Below are 21801 nucleotides of genomic sequence, written 5' to 3'. Positions count from 1 at the left end.
GATGTGAGGCACGAAGAGGACCAGTCCACAGCATCGCCCAAGCACCTGGGATCTGCGAACCCACAGGCACCTTGGCATCTGCCCACGGAGTTCTAAGCTCTTCCCCGTTCGTAGCATGCCTGAAAAACTACACATGGAGCAAAACGTTTGATAAAAAATATATTTAAAACAAGCAAGAAAAAATAGTCTCGGCCTTCAGGACAGCTTCCATCATTCTTTGAACCAAGTAGGGTTAAATTATATGTATAATGATTTCAAGTACCAACTTATAAAAGATGTGGGAAATCAGAAAACAAAGAACCAGAGAGCTATTTTTTTTTTTCAGAAAAATGTATTTGCAATTCAAATGTTCATATAAAAAGCATAAATTTTAAAAAGTTCATAGATGTGTGTTTTTAGAAGTGCTGTGGTTTCGCCATTCATTGCAATTACATTCCAAGATGTGCAGGGTGGTCTACGCCACGCCGCCTTACGCTTTTGTCACACAGAAGTCACTCTCATCACAACCTCCCCTGAGCTGTTATCTTCGGACAGATCTTCATGGGGCCTCATCCGATTGAACAGGTGCAGTAACACGTAGCCACACTGAAACCTGGGGGAAGTTAACTGCGTCGGGTGGACCAAGTTCCTGTTCCGCAGGGCCGTCAGTGGCAACCATAAAGTCCTGCTTGTGGAAGACTCTCCCCGGCTACTTTCTTCGATGTCTGTGGCTTTATCGTAATTCAATACATCCCAGTGTAAGTTAACAGCCCGCCAGCGTTTAAACACTCTGTAAACTGCAGCTCCTTCGTGGACAATGAGACCTAAAAATGGAGGTGGGGGGGGGGGGGAACAAAGGTTCGTCATAATCAAAAGTTGGTGGTTTTGTATACAAGTAAGGCATTAAAGAAATAGTTCTCTGTTACTCATTGTCACAAAAAAAGACGGTATCCTGACCACTCAACTGTCACGGCTAACGGCAAGCTACTGTCCATATTACACAGGAATAACCAATAGCCAAAGAATAAGAATACACTAACGTGCACAGAGTAAAGTTATCACGGGTATAATTAACCTGCTCCATCGTGGCTCAGAACACACCTTGGGCACTCATGTTGCCTTAAGAGAATCATTAGGCTTATTGATTCATTCATCATGTATTTGCGGACTCATTGCGGGGCCAAGTAACGTGTGGAGGGCTTGGTTTCAACGGACACCTTAATTTGGGAAAGAGACAGATGTTAAAGTCAACATCATCTTCCCAGTGCCTAAAGCACTGTCTCACACCGAGGAGGTATGAGACGACTTTTCCTTCTTTTCACTCTCTTCAACAACTCGACAAAAATGCATTGGGCACCTACGTGAGAGTTTCATGTATATTACCTCGTCCAGTGTTCGCCAAAGCCTTAATAAACGAGTATGAGCATGTCCTGCATTTTGCACACAAGGAACCAGCTCAGACGCAGAGAACTAGTAGCAGTGGCACAGGGATTCAGACCCAGGCAGCCTGGCTCCAGAGACCTAGGTCTTTGCTGCTATGCAGTAAATGGGATGATTACGCATTTCAGAGACACTCTCAGGAAAATAAACAAGGTAATACAAGAATCTCAGGGACCATAAACTCGTAGTCTGTAGATCGGATATGGTGCCCTGATACATGGCTCCCACTCTACCCAGATCCCACCACACCCTGCATTTTTCATACATCGGCATTTCAGCATGTGGCCCAAAGCTTTTGAACTGGTGACCCCTCACTAAAAGAAATTCCTTGGGGGAGGTCCGGTCAGATTGGGAAATGAGAAGGAGCTCTTCTCCTTCAGGAGGATGAAATTCCATTGAACGTCGGTGGAGGGATGAATGCAGAGTCTTTTTTTTTTAGGTGGAATAGGGCACATAATTACAGCATGTCAGTTGGCCACAAGCACTGTTGAATGAAAAATTGGAAAGTGAGCAGATCCTACCTCCCAGGATTTAGACCTTGAGTCTAGAGAAACTCTCAGAAATGTGAACAAGGAAGCATGTTCAAACATGTTTGTCGTGTAACTGTTTGTGTTTGAGGGGGAAATAGCAAACAGTCTCAAAGTACATGCGGAGAAGAATGGATAAATCGTGTCGTATGGATCCAGTGGACCATGGCAACGAAACTGAAGGGAACAAAGTCGCATACACGAACATGTATAAATCTTAAAAGAGAGGAACTCTTAAAGCCATGTGAAAAAAAAACAACATGAAAGTTTCCGAAAGAAATTACTGGGGTAAAGAAATACTACCCATTTTTACAGATTCAGATATATAGGTAAAAAGTATAAAAAGATGCATAAAAAATAATCATGAAATTTGTGACAGTGGAAAGGAAAGAAAAGAAATGAGATCCCGGAGAGATTTCAAATAGGCTTTTTGGCTGTATCTCTAAGGTCACTTTTTTTTTTCACGTTTATTTATTTATTCTGTGAGAGCAGGGAGAAAGAGAGCGCGAGTGGGGGAGAGGCAGAGAGAGAGGGAGAGAGCGAATCCCAAGCAGGCTCTGTTCTGTTAGCATGGAGCCCAACGCAGGGCTCGATCTCATGACCATGAGATCATGACCTGAGCCGAAGTCAAGAGTCGGACGCTTAACCAACTGAGCCACTCAGGTGCCCCTCTAAGGTCCCATTTTTTAAGCTGGGTGGTGGTGATGTTCAACATATTCTGTATACTTTTTTATGCCTAAGTCATACTTTCTAAAATTACAAAGAATTTATTAGGAAAATTTATCTAAGACGTATTGAGGCACAGAGAACTGAAGTCAGGAGACAAGTAGGGAGATCACCACATTGCAGGCGAGGAGCAGAGTGGGCACAGTAAGGGACAGAGTAATACACTTGTCAAAGGAAAACAATGATAGAACTAGTAATGCAAGAAGGGGAAAAATCAGTCTCATGTTATCAACCTAGAGGAATGGGTGATTGAAAGGATGATAGTAATCTTTCCAAAGGTACAACGAGTAAGGGTTTTGAACATGGTTTTTTTGGGGAGATTACTTCATTTTCTTTTGGCAGCTAAAACAATGGCAGGTAGGTGATGGAGATACCCAATTTTTAAATATCACAACTACCTAATATCCGAATTTACCACTCCCTTACCAGGACAAAAACTTCTGACATGCGTGACTTAAGAGAATTCCAAGGATGTTGGCATAGGCCACTTAAAACATGCATGTGGTTTAATCAATAAAAATAAACAAATAATAATTGTGTAACACCACCAAAATAATGAGAAGGAATGTAAACTTCTGTTAATCATAGCAACTGCAAATAACTATTTTGATCAACTCTATTTTTCTAAGGACAAACTGTCACAACTGATCAGATATTCTGGGGAAACAGCCAGAATTAGAAGTAAAGACTACCAGATAGTAATCGATGATTCGATTATTGGCTTTCTGAAATCTCTGTGGGCAATGATTTAATTTTTCTGGTTCTATTTTTCCTCATCAAAACACAATTGCAATACCTAATCTATACATTCAGCAGGATAGTATGAAGACAAATGGAAATTCATCAATTATAATGCACTCAAATTTCCTCGCGATGGTGGCTCTAAAGACACAAGACATTATTATTAATTAAAAAGTCCATAGTGAATCTACGTGACGAGAAACATTCATTCACACTAATCACAAAACCAGTGCAGCTTGCAACAGGTTTATTCTGGAGAAGTACAGTGATGGGGGACAGCTTCACCCCAGGAAATCACTCATTTCACAGGATCTTGTTCTTTTTTTTTTTTTATCGATTTCCTTTGAAAGGCCAGAAATCAGATCATTTACTAGAGCTTAACGTCACTTTCTGGGAACGCACTCCTGGTAGCCCTTTTCTAAATACATAAATCTACCCAGTGTGCAGAAATAAATCCCACAGGCCTTTCTAGTACATTCTGAATTTAGAGGGAGCTACTTGAAGTTTTCAGGAAAACACGGTCCTCTTGAATTTTCAGTTCCATGTTCTGCTTCTTCATTGCACTTCAAGTTATGAACGATGCTTAGATTTTGTTTTATTTCCTATAAGTGTTGGGAATCACTCCTTGCCCTTTAGAAGCTTAAGTTTTCTTGAAATAGGAGGAGGGCGATCCTACCCTTGAGGTCCTCTCTAATATGCATCTTTCCCTTTCTTCCTCAAGTCTTCTAGACTTGTAGCAAATGCCTTTTGTACTCAAGGTAATGAGAACATAATGGTACTAAGATCGTCAAAATCCAAGAGTAAAGATTCATTCAACTCTAGTCCATATGTTGAAAATCCAACTAGTGAAATTCACGCTGCCATACTTTCTTACTGATGAGCTTGTCTCCTCTTGTTTCACAACTGAGAAATCCACTTCCTCCAGGACCTTCACTCTCTGAGTGATACCTTAAGTTAAGCCTTAAAATGAACGTGTCATCTTGACATTTCAGGTCATGTAACAACAGGCTTAGATTTATTTTTTTCAAGAGTCACTAGACCTGAACGGAAAAGCAATGATAATTTCTATAAAATGTAAATATGAAATATTTTAGGACACTTGCTACACTAGTTTTTAATTTTTTTTAAGTGTTTTAATTTATTTTTGAGACATGAGCAGGGGAGGTACAGAGAGAGAGGGAGACACAGAATCCGAAGCAGGCTCCAGGCTCTGAGCTGTCAGCACAGAGCCCGACGCGGGGCTCAAACTCACAGACTGAGATCATGACCTGAGCCGCAGTCGGATGCTCAACCGACTGAGCCACCCAGGCGCCCCGACACTTGCTACATTATTAATAGCATGGATGTCAAGGGGTGATTCCTGAGAATTTGGGAGTTTGAGAGTTCAGAAAGCGTGTGTGTATTAAGTGTTGGTTGTTTTTGTTGTTGTTGGTGGTGGTGGTTTCTTTTTGTTTATTTATTTATTTTTTATTTCTTTTTTATCATTTTCCTCCCAGTAACATTTAATTCGAGCATCCCCTTATTGATGTGCAGAGGAACATTTTTGTTAGGGAATAATATGCTTCAAAAAGAGAAAGTTCAAATGTTTCTGGTTTCACTAAAATAAAAGCAGAGGGGTGATGTGTGGGTAAAATATATCCCAAATTTGTAAGTGGTGTGTTGGTTGAATTTTTTTCTATGGTAGCAGAAAATGAATTAATTACCCAAATACATGATGGGGAAGACCATCAAGGTCCCATGTTCACATGCTCACATGCACAAGCATGTACACACGCACACGCACACACACACGCGCGCACACACACACACACACACACACCACTTGTCCATATTTATTGCAACACAAATGATATGTTGCAATTAACAGAGACTTGCAAAAATTATAATCAAATACAAACAAATTTTGATATTAACAATCAAACTACTGATCAAATCATTTCATTTTTTTGTGTGTTACCAGTCTCAGCTCTTGTTCAAAGAGGTTTGGTTGATTTTCAGAACTTAAATTATCATCAAGGATCTATTTTGTGCCAAGCACTGTGCTAAGTGCTTTATGTGCACGGTTTTCATTTTATCTTGGCAGTAACTCTACAAATAGACACCACGATTGAATAACTTGATGGTTGAGGAAATTGAGACTTAAATGTAATAACTGTCCAACATCAAGACATAAGAATAAGAGCAGAGACTGGGGCTCAAATTTGTCTACATATAAACCTTGTGTACAATAGTCCTATCCATGCTAAATTTCCAATGCAAGGCGGTCTCTCAGAATGAAGATCAACTAAAAGAACCCTCGCTACGGACTCAATGTATCCTTCCAAAATTCATACCTTGAAGCCCTAATCCCTAATCCCTATGTGGAGGTGGGACCTGTGGGAAGGTAATAAGGGCTATTTTGAGTCATGAGGGTGAGACTCTCATGATTGGATTAATGTCCTTATATAATCTGGAAGAGACAGCAAGGAAAGGCCATGTGAGAACACATGAGAAAGACAGCCATCTGCAAACCACAGTGAGAGACCTAACCAGACACTGAATATGCTAGCACCTTGACCTTGGACTTCCCGGCCTCCAAAACTAAGAATAAATGTCCTGTGGTATTTTGCTATAGAGGCTTGAACAGACAAAGCCAGACCTTGCAGACCTACACCATCCTCATGGAAAATATGAGTAAATTAAGTCCTGGAGACTGTGATTTGGACAAAGTTATACCATTAACTGCCATTTTTAATATCTTGTAGGTCACTGACACTGTTATATCTCTAAAAGCGCCAGTGAAACAGCCCCTTCCTCCTCTTCCCACCCACAGGAAGAAAGTTGTTGAAGACAACACTGTAAGTGGTGACAGCTTCATCTGGGAAGCTGCCTCCACCTTGAGGTTTCCCAAGAAGTGAGAGGTTCTGATGAAACCACAAAGGAGCACAGGTGAAAGCCCTGTGTGCCGTCCAATCAAAACAACCTTTGGGAGAAGCTAAAGAACTTGCAATGCACAGCACACATTTGGCCAGAAAACGCTCCTGACTGTGAAAATGTCCAAGATTTTTAGACTAAATTTCACCAGTGTCCATTGCCAAGATCTCTTTCACTCTGTCTCCCTCTTTTTCTCTCTGCCCATCTCTCTCAGTGAAAGTTACACATACTCTATAAAATATAACCTATGTCATTCTGAGAAGTCAGTGGGCAAGAGAAGAAGAATGGAAACTTTGGGTGGGAACTTTGGGTCCCATTTAATCCCATTTAAGAACAGTTTAGAACCAGTTTCAAAAAATGGACACATTTAAAAACATTTCTTTAATGTTTATTTTTGAGGGGGGAGGGGCAGAAAGAGAGGGAAACACAGAATCCGAAGCAGCTCCAGGCTCTGAGCTGTCAGCACAGAGACTGGCATGGGGCTCAAACTCATAGACTGAGATTATGACATGAGCCGAAGTCGGATGCTTAACCAACTGAGCCACCCAGATACCCCAACATGGACCCATTTTTGACTCCTTAATTGCCACTACTTGAGGACCAGAGCATGGTTGTATAAGAAAGATCAACTAAATGAGACTGTGGTCCAAGATACCCTTTGATGCATAATCTTTGCTGGGGTGTCATAAAATGCATTAATCTTCCTGGCTTATTTTTCCCAACCTACCCCAAATTTAAATGCTGAACATTTAATGGAAAGTTAGATATGAGTATAGAGGTCAACGCTTGGACACATAAATCATTCCCCCATTGCTGAATCTTGTTAATATGAATCTTGAAGAAATAAGCATGAGTGATTACTTCTTTGCATAACGAATGCTTTTTGTTGAACTAAACTATATGTGGAGCTTAAAGAAAAAAAATGCAAAAATATGAAACTTAGAGATGAAAATTGAAAGACAATACATATGCCCTCACTGAAGTCACTAGACTCACACAACAAAGCCATCAGAAATTGGTATCTTAAAAGCCAACTGGGGACTACAATGTCTTGATTATACATAGGGGTTTTTGTGCAAGTCTATTTCCAGTGTTGCCCAGATCAGAACAAATAATGTGTTTTACACATAAAATGCACTTACATCTATAAAAAATGAGTTAATTTTCCTATTGTAAATTATATATATTACATATATATGTAGGTACATTGTATCTATGTATAATATGTATATCTTATACATATATACATAAATTCACAGAACCAAGTTGAGGATGGCAGGCTCATCACGAAAGCATAAAGTTCAGGAGCCCAAACACTCAAACTGTTGGTAATAAAATCTTCTGTGTAAGAAATGTAATAAGAATAAAAATTACTCACAAAGTTCCCACAGCATGAAAACCCTTGCAACTAGGCGCTGGCTAATTCCCAAATACTGATGATCTGACCCACCCCAACTGATGATCTGACCCACCCCAACTGATGATCTGACCCACCCCAAAGCAGAGTATGTAACAGTACACATAAAGAAATGATTACTAGAATAGCGAAAACCCTACGTGATTGCTTCTCTGAGAGCACACAAAAGAAAATTCACAGTGTCTGTCCTCTGACCCGCTCACTACTCTCTATGTCCTCCCGTCTGCTCAATGAAATCTGTAGTCCTCAGCCTTCACGCAAAGAACACAGTGGGGCTGGATCCTCAGGGGGTCCTGGATCATCACTGATGTCGATGACATCACTGCCTGGTGGTAGAACAAGATGGCAAATCCAAATTTCATTAAGGAGTATAATAGTTTACTAACTAGTGGGGAGTGAAGCACACTGTTTTCTGAAAGGTCTTGACATAGGTTGAATTTGCTTCCTGACCTACCACCTCTATTTCAGTTAATGACCATCCCCTGAGTCAATTAAGCTAAAACCTTGGAATCACCTAGACTCCTCTATGCACTAAATTCTGCTAATTCTATCTTCTTAGCAAATCCGAGATAAACCCATAAGACAGAGAATTCTCCAGAAGGATCATGCTCCTACATTTTCACAATGAACTATTATTAAATATGCTTCCTCATCCATAGTCTCTCATAATTTCTTCTCTGGCCCACTCGGAATTAATCCTTCCCTCCTACCTTCTGCCATTCCACACAGGAAATACCTGCCCTGTTTTACCTATTACTGGTACTGGAATACTTTGTTTCTATGCGTGTGACTTCAATCAGCTGTGTGATCTCTGAGAACAGAGACCTTATTCTTACTTCAATGCTTGAAACATAGTAGAAACTCAATAAATCTTTGCGAAATGGGAGGGGATGAGAAAGAGGTGAGCAGGCATCCCTAGGATGTAAAGGGGAACAAGGGTCAATTTAAGTCTAGTCATGAAAGTGCCACTAAAACAGTGTTCTTTAAACTGGTAGAGTAATGGGGCACCTGGGTGGCTCAGTCGGTTAAGCGTCCGACTCTTGGTTAGGGCTCAGGTCATGATCTCAGGGTTTCATGAGTTCAAACCCTGAGTAGGGCTCTGAGCTGACAGCATGGAGCCTGCTTGGGATTCCCTATCTCTCCCATTCTCTCTGCCCCTCTCCTACTCTTGCGAGCTGTCTCCGTCTCTCTCAAAATAAAAAAAAATTTTTTAAATAAAATAAAATAGCAGAGTAATATCTTAAGATATCACACTGAGACATGCACTCTAAGACTAGAGATGAAAAAAATTTAGGAATCGGGGCCCACGTTCCATACATACTTGAGCATATGTACGGGTACACACACACACACACACACACACACACACACACGGCCTGGCAGGGGGTAGAAGAGCTAAAATCCTTCACTGGGAAGCATTTTCAGTCCAAGTAAATTGTAGCCAACTCCCCCGAGGTCTTGTTGACCTGGTCATCAAACATCTGCCTGAATCAAACAATCATGAACCCAGCTGGTCATAAAATGACCACACTCAGGCTGAAAGCCTAAGTGACTTATATGCATTTGTCTCTGCTATTTCCAGGCAAAACAGGGAGACTAAAAGAGATGCTCCCCATTCATCTGACCGCTTGCTGTTCTAAGAAGCCAATCCATCAACGAATGATTTTAATGATTTCTCTTATATCTTAGTAAATAAGAAACTCCTGATCTTTCAATCTTTACTAGTCCTGCCTCTCGAATCCACCTTTGGCATAGTCACAGAACATTCCTCAAAAGCTGCAAACTTTCTTACATGTTATAAAATACATGATATGTTTTTTTTTTTTTTAATTTTTAACGTTGATTATTAACTTTTGAGAGAGAGAGACAGAGTGTGAGCAGGGGAAGGGCAGAGAGAGAGGGAGACAAAAGAATCTGAAACAGGCTCCAGGCTCTGAGCCGTCAGCACAGAGCCCACCGCCTGCATTGAATTCATGAACCATGAGATCATGACCTGAGCCCAAGTCAGATGCTTAATTGACTGAGCCACCCACGCACCTCGGTAAGTTAATTTTTTTAAAGGATTAAAAGAATTCACTGGAGAGAAGAATTGTTATATCATCTAAGCTTCTACCCAAAAGTGCTTGAGAAAAAAGTCACCTAATGAATATGGTTATTTCAATAAAAGAAATAAAAGAATTAGTCCAATGTCCTTATAGATGACAAAGGTATCCTAGAGCCCTCCTATAACTGGAAGCAAGGATTAGAACTCCTTTAATTTCAGCCAAACACAACTTCAAGTCTGCCTTCAAATCATGAACCGATGAAACACCTTGCAGCAAAGGGGTAACATCATGTGTCATGGGATCAGCAGTGGACAAACGTAGTCACTGAATTTCAAAATTAGAAAATACTGGGTATGATTTAATCTAGCCCTTTTGCTTTGGGGGATGAGGGCTCTGAGTCTCACAGAAGTGACATGGTTTGCCCAAGTGTCCACAGTTAGTTAGTGCTGGAGCCCAGAACCAGAGCCAGACCTTTGATGGCTGGTCCAGTGTGCTTGCTCGTAAGAACTCAGACCCCAGGAACCATCCTTGGCCAGAGCTAGTCCACACTGGTGCCTCTTTGGCCCAAGGGATATGATACTATGAAGTAGATAGAATCAAAATCTCTTCAATAACACCAGAGCCTAGGATGGTCAAGTTCTCCTCTGGTCTGTATCTTAAAGGGCACACGACAGCATTGGGAAGGATTACAGTGACCTTCACAATTTATGAAAGTAACTCCACAAACCCCAGTGTAACAGTATTGTGTTAAAAAGTCCTACCAATGTCCATTTGCTGTGTTAAAGCTTTTAGAGTTAGAAATCTACGTTGGTAGATTTCCATTTGTTTCCCACATTCTAAGATATGGACCAAAAACAATTCTGGGCTCCAGGCTCTGAGCTGTCAGCACAGAGCTCGACGCTGGGACCAAACTCACGGACGCCGAGATCATGACCTGAGCCGAAGTCAGACGCTTAACCGACTGAGCCACCCAGGCGCCCTGAGCATCCGACTCTTGATTCCAGCTCAGGTCATGATCCCATGGTTGTGGGATGGAGTCCCCGAGTCAGGCTCCGCACTAAGCAAGGAGACTGCTTGAGATTCTCTCTGTCTCTGTCTCTGTCTCTCTCTCAAAATTTTAAAAATTAAGAAAAATTTAAAAACAGTTCTTAGAAGGAGACTATTAGTGGAGACTGTTTTCCTCGTGGCAAGTAGAAACAAACACAGCTAATTTTCCTTCTTCGCCAATGGACAAACTGTCTACTGCAAACTCACAGAACACAATTTTATTAATCTCTAGAGTAGATCATATATGTATTGGTTGTTCTATTTCTGAGGGTGAGAATAATACTTAAAAAGATCCAAATCGAAATATCTAGTTACAACTCTATTTATCGTTGCGACTTGTAATAGGCTATCTCCTCTTTGTTGGCTTTTTTTTCATTTCTCTTAAATCATACAGGCAGTGGGTAAAAATTCCAAACAGAAGCTACCACCTAAATAAACATGAATAAACTTTCTAACTCTTTGATGTCATTCACACATCAGTAAGATTTTTGTAATTGAAAATATTAATGGGATTTTTAACCTGAATATAAAGATGCTCAGACCTTAGCTTTCCTTAATATTCTATTCTGTGATCCAGCAACAAAATCCAAGGGTTAGAGGGGATTCTTTACATACATAATTCTTATCAGGCAATTGTTTCACTCAGATCAGTCAAAAGAAAGAGATCGCTTTTGGTATGCTGTATTAAATATCTCCCATTCTCCACTGTTTCTGTATGTTCTGTATGGGTCCATTAATTTAGAATAAATGAGTAAAGACTTCGCAAAATAGCTACATTACTTTGGGCTTTTAGGGAAAATTTTTCTCCATGTCTGATCTAAAATCAGATCCCCCATACCTCAAATAAATATTTATTCCTGTTGTTATGCCTTAGGTGTTTGAGACAGCAACTCAATGTGGTTTCACTTCATGAATAAACAACAACACTTTGTAAATTAGCTATTCAAGCTCAGCATATAAGAAGGGGTCCTGACTAAATAATAAATAGAATTGACCGAATCACATAAATATTCGTACACAGGCTCTGGGAGCGACAAGGTCTGGATTCCAATGTCAGGTCCCTCTTCCAATCCGGGTGACCTTGGCAGAACTACTTAATGGCGCCTTCAGTTTTCTCATCTCTGAGATGATATAGTGGCAGTACCTACACTTAGTGGAGCAATGTGGGGATTAAGAGTGACATTTGAGGAAAAGTACCTGGATTAGGAAACATAATCTTACCTATTATTGGAGATCATGGTTTTTAAAACCTCATTTCTACCTATTTGGAGGCCCCTGAAAACACATACGGGCTTCGTCTCTATGCCCATCTCTGTGGTTCCTCATGACCCAAGTTTGTCGCCTGCTCCCTGTCAGCAAACCCATAGTCCCCAACCTGCCGTGATGTGCGCATCATCTAGAAGAATCTTCATGTTCACACTTCTCTTCAGTAAATAAGGTTCTTTGCTGCAAAACAGTCCTAAGTCAAGAGATTCCCTAAAGAGGCGGGTGTCAGTTCTGAAGACCAATCTCCAGGTTTTTAGGTTAGAGGGCCTGCCTCTTAGTGTCCTGGGTCCCACTGCCATGCAGTCTAGTCTGATCTGTCCTCCCAGGAAAACTTCCTGTTCCCACACCGAGGTGACCCTATCTCACACTGGCCTAGGGACACACTCAGATTTCTCTATGGTTGCTGCAGCCACACGTGAGCCTCGTTGTATTTAAAGTCCCACAACTACTCTTCGGGAGAACAGTAAAGTCACACAAAAGAAAGAGTCAAGTTGCACAAAACACACGTATGGCCACGTGAGCCTATGGTGCGGCCACAGGAGATTTCCTCTCCTGGCCCCTCAGCCGCTCTCAACAATCACAGAGGATCTGTCCCCTGGCTCCTGGCTCCCCTAAGCCCCCTCAACACACAGGACTCCAGGCCCATGTGGACGACCTGACCTAATGTACATGCCCCTTGCCCTCTGCTGCCCCTCCTTCACTCCAGCCTGGGGCCCTTCCCTTCCAGAAACCGTTCCAACTGCTAGCTTTGAAACTCTCCCACCCAGTGTGGACAACCACCCTCCAGGGCTTCTTACCCATGTTCTTCATCTCAATGCATCCTCTTCTACCTCCTGAAGACCCCCCCCCCCCATCTGCTACTTCTTTCTGGCTTTGTTTCCTCCCCCAGTACTGAGAAAGCACACCCCACCCCATAATCACTCTCCCAGAAAGGGGCCTGGGGGTGGGGGGGAGGAGGGAGGGCAGTGAAAAGGTAAGGTCGACATTGCTGCTTCCTCTCTCTGCAACTCTGCATTACAAACCCCCTCTGAGCCCAGCCTCATAGTTCACCTCTCTGCACCTGCTCCTCATCCCTACCAGGTAAAAATACAGAGCCACATGGCTGTGCAGACTGGGGGCTCCAGCCTCTGGGGGGGGGGGGGAGGCGCTCCATCATACCCAGTGGTCCTTAATGCTCCAAAGCCCTCCACCACCGAACTTCATTTCTAAAGCTCCCCTCAGACTCTTCCCCATGCTGCCTCTTCTCCATCTCAGCAGATTGTCTCATAGCCCTCTGCCTGATTTGCATGTCTCTGTGTTCCTCAAACTGCTGCTCTTCTCGCCCAGATCACCTTCCCCTGCAGCCAGTGGCTTCAAGTACCAGATACAAATCTCCAGCTCAAATTTCTATCCTGAGCTCCAGACTGCTATACGCAGCCACTGCCTGGCCCTATCCACTCGATTCCTCAGAAATTCTGCAAAAAGAAAATGTTCAAACAGCACCTATCATCTTTCTCTCCCATCTACCATTCAGCCTCTGTGAATCACACCTGATGGTCCCTCTCCCTTACCCCTGACCTCCACCCCTACCTCCACTGATCTGATCCCCGTTATCTGGAGATGAACCTCTTTGAGTTCCAGCAGCTGCCTATCAGCCCTGATGTTGGCCTAATCCTTCGCCTGGATTATTACCTTCTTGCCTTCCCAGCATGTCCACCACACTCCCCTGACCCCTTGAACGTCCCCTGCTACCAAGGCTCTTTCTTCACTGTCAAGCTGACCAGTCACAGGCGGCAGACCACCCTCCAGGGGCTCCCTGAGCTTTCACGGTTCCGTCCCAAATCCATGCTCCAGCCACAGGGTCCTGCTAGATGATCACACCTTATTTCCTCATTGCTACTCCCCAGCAAGCGTCTTTTGCTCTTGTCACACCAAATTCCACAGGAGTCCTCCAAAATACATGTTTTCATGTATTGACAGGTTCAGGCAGCTGCCTCTCTCTGGCCCCCTTCGTGCTCTTCTTTAGACTTTAACTCAAGATTTCTTCCTCCCCACAGACTTTGCTGCCTCTAAGTATGGTTAACCAACATTCTCCCACCTACTCTCACATGCATTTGTCTCCTGACACTTTTCATGTTGCATTTTAATTGCTTAGCTCCCTGGCCCTCTCCAGCAGCTGAAGAGCAGGGAGCATGTCAGGCTGCATAAAGCTCTTCTGGAAAGGGCCAGACAGTGAATACTTTAGGCTATGTGAACATTATGGTCTCTCAATGACGAAGTTGTAACTACTCATCGATGGCACATAAATGAATGGATACGTCTGTATTCCAATAAAGCTTTACTTATGGGCACTGAAATTTACATTTGATGTAATTTTCATATGCCACAAAATAATAACCTCCTCTAAATATTTTTTAAATTATATCAAAAGGTAAAAAACATTGTTAGATCATGGGCTGTTCAAAAACAGGCAGCAGACCCATGCTATTAATATCGCTCTCCTGCACTCCAGGCTTATAACGACATAGTCAACACTTAGCAAATGTTGGCTCAATAGATGACGGGGACCCATTTGGCTAAATGGCCTCCAGATGAGAGAGATGGCTAAGAGCGTCACATTTTCTCTGGAGGAAACAGAAGTCAACAAGATCAGCATATTTGATCTGTTGCTTTGCTAACTATGTCAATGTTTGCCCCAGAGAGCTTGAACTTTACAAGGTCAAAGGACAGGAAGGCAAGGGGTTGTGTCTTCTCTCCCCGAGGAAGCCTAAAGAGTTAATTCGCTTTGAGAGTCCATTGCAAGCACAGCACTGAAGGTCAAGTGCCAAAAAACAAGTTCCCTTCTATTTTATTTCCTGGGGTTTTAAAGGCAGCAATATCTCTGATAACCAACTATGATAATAATCTTTAGAGAAATTGGTAAACAGTATGATTAAGGCATAGAAAAGCCTTTAATTTGTACCTCCAGAGTAAAATGCTAATAATGGCATACTTTTCAAAGCATATACATGATAAAGATTTGGTTTTCCTCTAACAATTTTGAATTGCAAAGCACCACTCTGCCTCTCTGAGGGGCCTGGCCTCAGAGGTCAGAAAGCGAAGGCTCAGATAGGAGGCTGGGACTGGTGTGGGAGGATGCACTCCTGTTCGAGACTCTTTCGCGACAAAGTTGCGGCATTTCCTAGCGCATGATGCCTGCTAAGACATTCTGTGTTCGGGAAATAACATCGATACTTGTAAAAGACTCTGCTCTGTTTAAGGAATGATTCCCATCAAGCTAGCAGCACGTGCAAATCTGGTAGTGGTCCTGGCTGCAGCAGCCGACCTCAGAACCCAGCCCTCTGCCTGGGAGGAAGTTTGAAGGGAAACCCAGAGGGGCTCCGGGCAAGAGCAGAAGGAGGCTTTTGTCCTCCCTGCAGGGGTACCGATCCCCAGTCAAATCACAGATCAGGGAATGGAAGCATGTCTTGAGAGCGGAGGTGGCTGATAGTCTTTTCCTGTCTTGGAGGGAAAATTGAAAATTGTGATAGGAAGATTAAAAAAGGAAGTACCGGGCTAGTCAACTTTCCTAGTTATTCTGCCAAACAGTGTTTAAGTTGAGCTGCTTTTTTTCACATGCCTTATGATTCACGCAGATGCTTCCACATTGGTGCTTCCTAGGAAACTCTGGGAGAGGAGAGCGGTGCCGCCCTCCTACACTCTGCCTTCCGCAGCCCAAAGCTCTGCCCGCAGCTCTGAAACAGCCTCTGCGGGCCCACTACGTGCTGAGGACCTACTGACGTTCAAAGCTCTGTTCTCTGGAATGATTCTGGTGGCTCAGATCTCAGACTCCGTGGTGGTGGTGGTGGCGACAGGGGTGTAGTGCCATGAAAGGCTGGATGTGGGCTCCCGGTGTTTTGTGATTTAAAAAAAAAAAAAAAAAGTCAACATATATTTGGAGTCTTAGGATCAAACTTACTGACAGTTTTGAATGGGGTGGAGCTGCCCTGCTGGTGTGACCCTGAGAAGAGGTGTGGAGCCTGTGGGTGGCTGACAGCTATTCTCCCCCATTTCTCATAGAGGAGGCCCCCAGAACCACACTGGATTCTGCGATCCTGGCTCTCCTACTCTATCGGGCATCCTTCACCCCTCTGCGCAGGACAGAACCTACACAGGCCCTGAAGAATGCTGGTGAACGAGACTGTCCTCTTGGTAATTTTACGTTTCTCACTCGAAGCTATTTGATAGATTTTATATTTATCCATAAATATTTTGTCTCTCTGCAGTGAGCCAAGGGCTGCACATTTTACAAACTTTGCCCAAATTTCTTTTTCAAACTCACTCATCTATACGGTCGATGACCCTGTGTGACAATCTAAGAATTGAAGGCTCCCCTGTTGTCTCCTGCAAACTCATTTTTTTTTCTGCTCCACATCATGGCATATTCCAACTTCCAATGCTAATTTCTTTCAAACTCTTTAAGTAAATATCTGTTTTTCACCTAAAATGCTTTAGGAACTTCTGAATCATGCTGTCAAGTGCCAGAGAGCATGGAAAATTTTAAACAAGAGATAGTCCAACAGTCATTTATATTTTGCTTGGAATGCATTAGAATTTTTCTTCCTTAGTTGATTTACTTTCTTAATCACGCTTTGCTTATGCTAATTGGTTTATATTTGTTGAAAACAAGCCACAGGAAGAAAGAGAATCTAAAAGCCTCATTTTAGAAAGAAACAACCCTGGCATGAAATACACAACTGGCGGGGCACCTGGGTGGCTCAGTTAAGTGTCCGACTTCAGCTCAGGTCATGATCTCGCTGTCCGGGAGTTTGTGCCCTGAGTCGGGCTCTGTGCTGATAGCTGGGAGCCTGGAGACTGCTTTGGATTCTTTGCCTACCTCTCTCTCTCTCTCTCTCTCTCTCTCTCTGCCCCACCCCCCAATGGTGCTCTGTCTCTCTCTCTCAGAAATAAACATTAAAAAATTTTTTGAAATAGACAACTGGCCATCCTCAATGGGGAGAACTCATTTGTGGTAACCAAGAGTTTGATTATCCTGAAATTCTTGGTTAAAAGTCTTCACTTTTCCTCATACAATATCACAGAATTAGAAAATGTACGTTTTAAGTTTCATGTCAATGAAAGGTTCAATGATGTGTTACTTTTAGCTGCTCTGCCTGGGGAAAAAAAATAGCACAGTGAAGCAGTATGGAAAGTAAGACAGAAATGTTACCTTAGCTTTTAAAAATGTAAACACGTGTCTCCGATATAATCAAGGACCATAAGAATATGTGGTATTTACTTATTTGAAGTTCTATAATGAAATGTGAATACATTACCAACTGGTAACTCTATATCGTTTTCTTATGTGTGCCCAAGAACCTTTAACTAGACAGATCATCAACTGTGAAAAACAGATTTTTTAAAAGGGCTATAATAATAACTACAAGAATTCATATGTATTTTTTTAAAAAAATAATTAGGTTTCAAACAGAGTGAAATAAAACCTCACGTTGAAGGATATAAAATTTCTGCAGAAGGAGCATTTTTCAGCACTGACTATATAATTGGTAGATTAAGGAGAAGATATTTTGATCTGATCCTCGTTCAAGTATATAGCAGGTTATTTTTAAAAATGCCCTAATCTCTGCAGTTTTCAAAAGCAGGACAAGAAAAACTACCATACTATACTTTATATCATTATTTCAAAGAGCTCTGAGAGGGATTTTTAGTTCCTGGTGGGTACATGTGTTTCCTCCACTCTGGATGTCTGTGCTTTAATTTGTTTATTTAATAGAATAATATGGAAAACAAGCAATAACAGAGTCAGTACTTTAGCCACAGACCCAAGTGATAGAGGGAGGCAATTTTCCTTAAAGCAATTTCTGGGAGCACTTTCTGCATGAAAAAAAGAGACTGAGAAGTGAAACTCCTTGAGTGTTAATGGTATCATCGATAGAACTGTTCTCGAGAGGCAGCGATCTTTGACCTCGATCCCGTCTTCTGATTTCATTTTCAGAAAGACGAGGTGGGAGTAATCACAGGGCAGAGCTAGTCTATGTTCCTGCCCACCGCATCCCAAAAGACGCCACGCAGGACAAGCTGCATTAAGAGCACGGCTCCGTGTGGCCGTTCTTATTTTCTTAGGTAAAACCACCCCACAAACCTAAATAGTTACAAGAGACTTTAAGGAAAGCACTCTAATGGTATTAAATATAGCTCAAACTACCAATGAAAATGTCAAAAAATGGATATCCATTTTTGGCAAGGCGTGGGAAGATGGGAATTCTCATATATCTGGGGTGAGTGCAATATAAGTCAAATTTAGAGAGCCAAAATTAGAGAGCCGAAACGGGGCATGTGCTTACTACTCAACCCAGACTTGGCACTTCTTGGAATCCTGCCTACAGAAATACCGCTAGGCAGCACTGTGTCTAATGACAAAAATTGGTAACAACTTGAATATCCGTCAGTAGAAGTTAAGTAAACGGCTGTACATCCATTCTAATGGGGAAAGATCTCTAGGTCATGGTGCTGCATGAAAATGACTATGTTTTGAATAATACGAATAGTATGATCCCACTTATATTAAAACACCTATGTGTCTATGTACCCATACACATGTTAACCTAATGAAAAAGATCTGGTGGATGTACACCAAAATGTTGGGGGAGGGGGACCTTTCTGCAAAGGGAATGACATAACAGGGCAGTGGGAGTGAAGTCTTTTTTTTAAACTTTATATATGCATAAAATGGGTTTATTTGAATATGTACATGTTTATACTATGTGGACAATTAAGAGATTTTTTAAAAAGAACAAAGTGATCCACGTTCTTAAATTTTTTTAAATGTTTTATTATCCATAGATGAGAGAGAGGGAGACAGGGTGCGAGCAGGGGAGGGGCAGGGAGAGAGAGGGAGACACAGAAGTTGAAGCAGGCTCCAAGCTGTCAGCACAGAGTCTGACACAGGGCTCGAACCCAAGAACCGCGAGGTCATGACCTGAGCCAGAGTCGGATGCTTGACCGACTGAGCCACCCAGGCGCCGCTTAAATTTTGTGGCCATAACCAGCCCCTTCCATGGGTATCTCAAGGAAGCTCAAAACATATTCCAGACATGGATTCGGTCCTAATTTAGAGTGTTAATGAAATTAAGCATAAGCACTGCTATCCCGAGTTCAGGAATCCCACTAACTGGGTTCTAGCTTCATTTTATTGCTTTGACAGAAAATTGAACTCACCTCATCAGGTTCTACCAGACACTCAAATGACTTGGTAACTACTGCCCTCACTTTTTGGATGCAAGTTCCTCAAATGACTCCCTTTCCTCATGGCTGACTCTGGGTCACTACTAAATGCATTCCTCTTACGGAACAAGCTTCCTCTGAATCAGTCAATGGAAGCGATAGCCTTTTAATTTCTCAATGTGCAGAGTATGGACTTAAGAACCAAATCCTGAGCCCAAAGCCTTCCACCATGCATTTGCTTTTCATTTCTGGGTTTCATAACCTTCCTTTGCCCACCGTGCAAATCTTCTTAGGGGGGAGCCAACACAAACGAGCTTGCTTTGACTATTGTCCCTAACTTACTGTCCCAGGCTAAAACATCTCAGTGATTTAAATCCTTTATATTAGTTTTCCTGGTACACAATTATAGTTGGAATGTCAAATATTTAAATACTTAAAAGAGCTCCCCCTGTATGATATAAAGTTACCTTTTTGTACTTCATTTTCTTAAGACACATTTCCCTTTTATGGATCTCCGTCGACCTCTCGACCACCACCCTCTGACCTTTAATATCTTCTCTTAACGATCTTCAACTCATTCTTACTTTCTCCATCTCTCTTGGCACACGGCCACTTTGTGATTTAGTAAATACAACCTGGTTATATAGGCTATGGGGATTGTGTTCATCGAACCCTTACACATTCAAGTTGAATCATCATCTAGGATCGGTACTGTCCAATATAATAGCCACCAGCCACATGTGGCTATTTATTTAAATTTAAGTCTATTTAAATAAAATTGACTTTAAAATTCTGTTTCTCTTTCTCACGAACCACATTTCAAGTGTTCAAGAGCCAAACGTAGCTAGGGTTGGTCGTCCTGGACAACAGATACACTGCAGTGAGTTCTACTGGACAGCCCTAATCCAGGCATTGAAATGACAATGGCACCTAGAACCCAGGGAGAATTCAAAACTTTAATAGCAAGAAAAAACTGAATCTCGGGAAAGCAGGAAATGTATCAATTAATCATGAATAAAAGCAAAAACCAAACCCACTATGTGTAGAAAGAAGTTAACGAATTTCCCTGAGTAAATACATTTTCTACACATCTTTACATTTCTATTGAACAATCCAACAACAACCTCTTCCTAAGCATTACAAACACTGGCTGGATTATAACATTTGTTGATTCAGGAATAATCTACGTATTTTCCGAATTATTTTTTTTTTTAAACAGAAGATTTATGAAGCTGCCAGCCTGTTCCTTCTCACTGAGGTATAAACAAGTTTGAAAAGCTTGGGCAAACAGGAATGTGGGAATGTTCCCAAGTACTTTAACGCCCTCCGAAAGGGGAGCCAATCTTACCTCCTCCACCAGTGACAAGGGGCCATCTCCCCACTTGCCATGCATGTACTCATCCATCAGCCTGCTTGGCTGTCACCTCCCCGTGAAATCTGCCTGGAACCACCCCCTCCTTGCATACAACATCCCAGCAGTCATGTCTCCCGGCTTTGCCCACCTCCTGTGCCTGCTTCCAGAACTGTGCACATTCCACCAGATTCTAATTACCTACTGACATGCCTGTCCTCTTGTGTGGCTGGGAGCTCCGGGGGGTGGGAAAATGACCCACTCGGATTTGTATTCCCAGCACTGAGCACTGTGTCTGACACAAAGAAGGTTCTCAATAAATATTTATTGACCTGAGCAAACTGGGCTCAGAGGGTAACCTGCTTTCACCCTTAGACTCCTGCAGTCAGGGGGATTGGAGGCGTAATCAATGTAACCTACTTTGTTACCATCTACATGCAATTAACAGACCCTTGAATTAATTTGCCCAGCTATTATTGGCTATGATCCAGTTGGCTATTGACAACCTGCGTGTGTATTTGCTAACTTGGCTATAGTCGTTTCCCAATTTCTTGAGGAAAAAAAATAAGATACTCTCTGAAAACGAACAAGGTTGTTCAACCTGAATTCTTTGACATTTTTCAAAAAATACAAATAAATCCTGGGGCGCCTGGGTGGCTCAGTCGGTTAAGCGTCCGGCTTCGGCTCAGGTCATGATCTCGCGGTCCGTGAGTTCGAGCCCTGCGTCGGGCTCTGTGCTGACAGCTCGGAGCCTGGAGCCTGCTTCAGATTCTGTGTCGCCCTCTCTCTGACCCTCCCCCGTTCATGCTCTGTCTCTCTCTGTCTCAAAAATAAATAAACGTTAAAAAAAAATTTTTTTAAATATACAAATAAATCCCGCAAGGGTGATATTTGGATTTAATGAGTTAGAATGCAATGATAGGTTATTGTCATTATTTAAAACTTCAATAAAAATGCACTCTCCAAAGTGTAAGCCAGGAAAATGTTGATTGGTTTGTGTGCCTAAGAAACTTGTCTTCATTAAATGGGCAAATACCCAGATTTCAAAAGGAAAGCCCACATATGTCCATATTCTACCAAAAATCATTAGTCCAAAGGCCTATGCGTTTAAAACCAAAATTTAATAATTTTGATTAAGAAACTGGC

The 21801-nt window shown here is 42.1% G+C and overlaps 1 protein-coding gene across 1 annotated transcript in view; it reads right to left on the bottom strand.

The window, feature by feature from the left end:
* Positions 1-314: 314 nt before the first annotated feature.
* The window catches only part of MARCHF11 (membrane associated ring-CH-type finger 11), a 102664-nt gene continuing 81177 nt past the window's right edge, over positions 315-21801 (bottom strand). Inside the window, exon 4 of the mRNA XM_042952930.1 lies at positions 315-803. Within this exon, the coding sequence (XP_042808864.1) occupies positions 481-803 (323 nt within the window). The 3' untranslated portion in view covers positions 315-480. The remainder of the gene's footprint in view (positions 804-21801) is intronic.

The sequence above is a fragment of the Panthera leo genome, chromosome A1, assembly GCF_018350215.1.
Source record: "Panthera leo isolate Ple1 chromosome A1, P.leo_Ple1_pat1.1, whole genome shotgun sequence".
NCBI classification, from domain to species: Eukaryota; Metazoa; Chordata; class Mammalia; order Carnivora; family Felidae; genus Panthera; species Panthera leo.
Note: the sequence above shows the minus strand (reverse complement) of the source record. Positions and strands in the feature narration are given on the sequence as shown.